The sequence below is a fragment of the Myripristis murdjan genome, chromosome 13 (assembly GCF_902150065.1).
Source record: "Myripristis murdjan chromosome 13, fMyrMur1.1, whole genome shotgun sequence".
NCBI lineage: Eukaryota > Metazoa > Chordata > Actinopteri > Holocentriformes > Holocentridae > Myripristis > Myripristis murdjan.
In genome coordinates, this window is record NC_043992.1 from 22,526,151 (window position 1) to 22,532,558 (window position 6,408).

At 44.4% G+C, this 6,408-nt stretch overlaps 1 protein-coding gene across 1 annotated transcript in view; it reads right to left on the reverse strand.

Annotated features, from left to right (window-relative positions):
• Nucleotides 1–237: 237 nt before the first annotated feature.
• The window catches only part of pid1 (phosphotyrosine interaction domain containing 1), a 32,065-nt gene continuing 25,894 nt past the window's right edge, over nucleotides 238–6,408 (reverse strand). The window contains exon 3 of the mRNA XM_030067159.1: nucleotides 238–2,840. Within this exon, the coding sequence (XP_029923019.1) occupies nucleotides 2,340–2,840 (501 nt within the window). The 3' untranslated portion in view covers nucleotides 238–2,339. The remainder of the gene's footprint in view (nucleotides 2,841–6,408) is intronic.

The following is a 6,408-nucleotide window of genomic DNA, read 5'->3' on the forward strand; positions in this document are numbered from 1 at the left end:
CATGACACAGTAATCTACAGCTTTATAAACATTCTCCCCATCTGACCTGTCAGGTATAGGCCAGGTATACACACCACTCAACACACTTCCCAACACATACAAACCCTTAAACATACACACACACAGCCACACACACACACACACACACACGCACACACACACACACACACAGCCAGCGCTATCGTGCTCTCCACATATTATTCACAGTAGGCTTTATAACACTGTTTCTGTATCGTATGATGGTTCTTGACATTTTTTTATTATTTAAAATAGCTATCAACATTTATGCTGTAATATTTGGAAAGTGATACATTTGTATTTACATAAGCTTATTGAGCAAGATTCAAATACAATATGTGTGTGTGTTTATGTATGTATGCATGTGTGTGCATGCATGTGTGTATGTGTGTTGTGTGTGTGTGTGTGTTTGTGTGTGTGTGCTGACTGCAGCCATCTGATCACTCTGCTTGAGTCTTTCCCAAAGTCCTTGCCCCACTGATAAAGTCCAGTCTGTTCAATAGTCCCGTTAAAAAAGAGAAGGTGGCACACGGCTCTGACAGGTGTCTCTAGTTGCCCCAGCATGGCCCCTCAGTCGCTCAGAGAGGCAACGCAGGGCAGTGGAGCTGTGTGCAACTGCTCACTGACTCACTGACAGAACCTCGGTGACCAAGCCCCACCCCCCCAGTCCCTGCAGCTGTCTTTCTGCAGGTACACAGAGCCCAGCCGATGCCACTACAGAGAAGTGTAACTGTTATAGCATGAGGCGATATGGAAACATCAAAGTGACTGGAGAGGATGTGAGGAGCTTGCAGCGCATTGGACTGATCATACATTCAGCAGAGGCCAGGAGGCGTCAAACGTTCTCTCGGACGGCTGTGTTTTTCGGGTCCTACAACCTCAGCATTTCTGGGACTGTCACATTCAGACTCTTGTTCATTTCATACAAGAGAAAAGTAACAAAAGTTAAAACTTGGCAAATGGTCACAGTACCATGTCTGATTTAAAAATGCCTCGCAAAGCATCAAAAAGGGATGCTGCGGGGCAGTGATAAGTCTTCACTCTCAGCTAAGACCACATCAGCGCCTCCCCTCCCAGCACACACACTTCTCTGTCCTTCCCCCACCCTCTCTCTTACTCACTCAGAAATGCAAGCAGTCACGTGTACATTCATACACATTAAGCACAGAACTGAGCAGTTACAGTTAGACACTTCAAAAATATGTTGGCACATATGCATACACATGCACGCACACAAACACACACGCACCCACACAACAGATTGGGACATGGGTAAGAGACCAACCTAATGTGAGAGGAGAGTGAGGCACATAATTTGGCAGGCAAAATACAGCCTGACTTTTGGTATACTCAAAACAGAAGTCAGATGTGGATGATTAAGGTGTCGCTGTTATCGTGCAGACAGGCCCAGTCTTACAGCCTAGTGAGAACCTCTAAAATGTAACATCTATATAAAAACATCAGCACCCATATTCTCTCAGGTGCCTTACACATATATGTTTATGTTCAGAATCATGAGGATATGTTTTAAGTAGCTATTAAGCAGAGATACAGGTAGAAGTCCTGGCTCCATGGTCCACATGTGTAAAGCCAGAGATTGGCAAATAGTTTTGGGGTTCAACTTGGACTAAAGTACCATCGTGATATGAACAAGGATGAAAGGCTTAACTTTTCATTTCACATCCTCATTTGCTATTACCTAGCTAAAAGGCATTGTAACAGAGATCAACATAACTAAACATTAAAAGATTTTATGTACTCAACAGTCAACTTTAATAAACTCTGGGTTGGGGCCCCTCAAAACAGGTCACAGGCCTATTTCTGGTGGGTCCCCACATGGCAAGAGTAGCAGTAGGTTTTCATGAGCCTGGGTCCAAGAAGAAGGGACTAAAATTTGCTGGGCCCGGGCTGAAAAAGCTTAAGAACCGCAAGTAGTGTCTCTGCTGGATGCAGGAGTGACAGCGTTGGAGGATGAAAATGGAAATGTCTACTCAATCTCTTATGGGCATTTATGGAGGTGCGTGAAAAGGCCCCTGTAGGTCTTTGAGGGCCATTTACTCAAAGAGGCAGCACTTTGCTATCCCTGTATGGAAAGGTAGGTCTCTTGTTATGCTGTTTTCCTCTACTTTCCCTTTATTTAAAAGCTACTTCATTACCCTTGGTGTGTTGGTCCGCAGGGGTCAGTTATTTTTGTTCCATGTTGATAACAGAAAGAGAGATAGTAAGAGAGAATGAGAGAGGGCAGGTAATCTGTCCAACGTTCCAGTCTCCCCACCCTTTGCAGGGCTGGGGGCCAGGAGTTTTAGGTGTGCGCGAGTCATTCAGCCGTCATCTGGGGTGGAATCTTCAGGGGTGGATGAGTCCTCGGCAAAGTCGTCCGACGAGCCACTCTTGTGGATGCGCCCGTCACTGCGCATGCTGCGGAAAGTCTTGCGGAAAGCCTCCATCATGGAGTGGGCCAGCTTCTTGGCCTCCAGCTTGCTCTCACACTCCACAGCGTGGCAGTCCATCTGGAAGGACAGGTCATCGTTGATCTCCCGGTAGATCCAGGCAAATACGTTGGGGCTGACACTGTGGTCGGCCGTGCAATAGGCAATCCGTGCCACTTGGTAGGTGTCCATGGTTACCGAGGCCTCACCATGCTCATCTAGGTGGTGGAGACGCACCTGGAAGGGTCGGATCTCCAGCAGGGAGTTGGCCGCAGTGTGGGTTCCCTGCTGCTGGGCCAGGGCACGGCGCTCCACTAGGCCAACCACGGCCGATTCTGTACAGCCAGACAGGAATTGGGTCCCCGAGATAGTCACCTTGCCCAAGTAGGTCACCTGCAAGAGAAGAGACAAACAAAACCTATCAGACTCACACACCAACAAATAAAGGGCCTCCAAAGAGGTTTCTGAGACACAGAATCAGAGCTGTGAAGGGAAACTGGCAGGGATGTGATCCAAAGATCCTCAAATCCTTAAAGAAACCAACAGCAAAAGATGTGTGGTGTGTAGTGATGTGCAGGTCAGTTTTTTTAAACCTGCCCCACCAGGAGAGCCTATCGAACCAAGCGAACCACTTCCATAATAAGTAAAACTTGCCCACTACCCACCCGCTACCTGAAGGAAAAAGACACTCAGATGTTTTCTGTTTAACAGAACTTAAGACGTGTGTTTGGATGGGGTTTTGGAAAAAACAGAAAACATAAATGGTGTACTACATTAAAGCGCTAGCGATACAAGAAATTATTCATGTTCATGTCTTTGAAAATTAATCTTTAGCTATGTTGACTCGAACTGCCTGACCAAATTATACTCTATTTCCTCAACTCAATCTGTGGATTTAACCGATTTCAGATCAACCCACATCTAATTGACATTATTACTGTTTACAAATATGTCTAGTGTCTGTTTCTATCTACATGATGTAAGACAGAACAAAAACAATGATTGTGAAAGCCAGTGCTAGGCCCAAACTTTCAATTCAAGGTGGTGGATAGGGTTTTCAATATTTAAAACATTACTTCACAACAGGGTCTAACATCCATCGGTGTGGGGAGAGTGGACAATTAATGTACCATCATGAACTAATTATTTTCATTCCATCTTCAGTTTAATTAACCTACAAAAAGGGGTACGCAAAGTCTTTCACCATCTATAAAGATAGATCTGTTAGAGCCAGCAGTGGTGATGAGGTTTTTATAATTCCATGCGGTAAGTGTGCTGACATGATGAAATCTGTGTGTGTGTCCATGTGTGTGCGTGTTATTTCCCAAGGAGAAAGAGAAGGGGAAAAAGCACTTGTGGCTGCCCCCGGCACCATAGAATACCATAGTAATGACACAGACACACACATACACACACTGCATACCAGCTGAGCAAGACAGAAGAGAGAGTGAGAGAGAGAGAATGAGAGAGAGAGAGAGAGAGAGAGAGAGAGAGAGAGAGAGAGAGAGAGAGACTTAGGAAATGAACAAAGCTTAGTTTACTACTGGAACGTGGCCAGCTTAAGACTGGTCTAGGAATAATGGCTGACTTGTGCGTGTTCGCTACATGGTGCTCTTTATGGCTTTATAAAAATACATGGAGGAGGAGCCTGCAGGGAGTCAAGAACTCAAAGACTTTTTACTCCAGTGTGTTCACAGTGGGACAGGGGAATACTCGGCTTCTCTCTGTGAGAGTTCATTACAGCTGGCTTACACGCAGTAAATGTTTGATTTACAGTTTAAGTGCAAAGGTAAGTGTGAATACTAAAGGAGAAATGGGCATCATATATTACAGTCTATTAACATCTATATGGCTGTGGTTTGCATTCATGGTTTCTCACATTTCACATAAGGCGCCCAGTGAACATCTGCCCGATACCGAGGCAGGTTGTGGTCTCAACTGAATATATATATATATATATGGAAAAGGACTGATCTCTAGTATCCCAAGTATTGAGTCTTTTCAGTTCCATTTTATCATTCTGATGACAGCACAAGTCAACCAAGTGGATTAAGTGATGCCAGTGATAGGCTGACACGTGAGGGTGTCCAGCAAATGAGCTCCAAAAAAAGAAAGCAAACAGAATTTCGAAGTCCTGTTTAATCCATCACATGGTGTGACTGCTTCTCTTCTCCCAGAAGTTTTGTTTAGTCTGCAACCGTCAAGTCTACCTGCCCTCTTTCTTTGGCCATGATTTTTACTGAATGGGATCTTTGAAAGTAAGCATGAGGAACAATCAGCCAGTCACGCAGCCTCTTAGTATGACCCCCCCTCCCAAGCACCCGCCAGGCTCGCAGTTCGTGTTGTGTAGGATTAGTGTAGGATTTACCAGAAGCAGATACTTTACCGACTTAGTCATAAAAACCAACGCACAGAGAAGGCATCTGATATCGTGCCTTGCTTTATGGATAAGCACAAAGTCAAGTCAGGATGGTAGACTGTGATACTGATGTGGCACTGACTGCGCAGACAGTTGTCTTACTTGGCAGGTTGAGGCATGATCCAGCAAAATACCTTAAATCATAAATAAATGTAGTGCCACACTAAGTTCTGCTGTTAAATCATCCTGTCCACATTATCCCATCATGGAGCCCTCCTTTCCATCTAAAATCATCATGAAAAACCTTTAATCTCTTTCTATTTTTTCACTGACACACAGGGAAGAGAGAGAGATGTGATGAAAAACCCACAGAAGACCTGGTTTCATGTGGTCTGCATAGAGAGAAAACAGTGAAATCAGTCTTTTCTTGGTTTTTCATGTGTGAAACCTGAACCTGTGTGTAGGGTCTCAAATTATGCATATTCCTGGTTTGGTCAGTCCCTTTACGTCATTGTTGGAGTTATCAGTCAATATCAGCAATATCAGTCAAGTTGCACTGTGATACAAAATTTCCCCAAACAAACATACAGAAATTGGGTAAGGCAACGTTACACAGAAAAATTGAGGTTTGACTTATCAGCATAACATTTTGTGGATTTTTTGAATAGGATAGTCAGTGAATGTCAAGCTAATACCAAACACTAATTTAACATTACTCTGGTCAGCTTTCTCAGTTAAAAGCCGAAGGCAAAGCCTTCATAATCATCAACACTGTAGGGAGCGCAGGAAAAGACATGAGCAATTGACAGAGTTATTTCCTTCACCTGTTCAGAGTTGGCTTGCCACACTATGACTGCACTGCAGTTTGTGCTCATGGCAGAGTTACCTGAAAACTGATCCCCAAGTCACACCAAAACAGCTCAGGGAACGACAGTATGAGTAAGAGACAGTCAGTGAGAGCAGCTACATCGTAATGCCTGGCTTTAATCAGCAGTGACCTCTGGGTGGGACATACAGTGCAGCCTCTGCACCGGATCTATCACTCAGCCGAGTACCATGGGTCTGCAAGAGCGGACTGGAGGCGAGCGGTTAGCTAGTCAACCACACTGACACCCTCTTCCAGCCAAAAAGCAGTCAGTCAGGCAGCCAGCAAAATCCAAAGACCAACACAGACCAACACACATCAACCAGTCAATGTGGACTATGTGTATGTCAAACGGCAAAGGAGTCATTATGGACTCCGTCTCTCCTACTTTGATATCAAATTACTGTTTAAATTTCGATTGTTTCTTCTGATTGCTTGCTTCCTTGTTGAGTGAAGGCTGTCTGCTTGCCAGGTTTCACTCTCTCAGAGCAACTGTGGTGAAAAACAGAAAATAGTTTATTTTCTCTGTCTATCTGTATGTCTGTCTCTCTGTCTTTATACCTCTCTTCGTCATTATGCCTTACTCTGCATGTTCCGCTGTTACAATTGTGAAAAATTAGAATGTGAGGTAGTCAGCTTGTTAAATAATGCTCACAATCAGACAGAAATCTGAGGGAACCTGACTGCAGTCTGACAGCAAAGGAGGTGCAGACATGGCTCATATTAGAATGCAAATG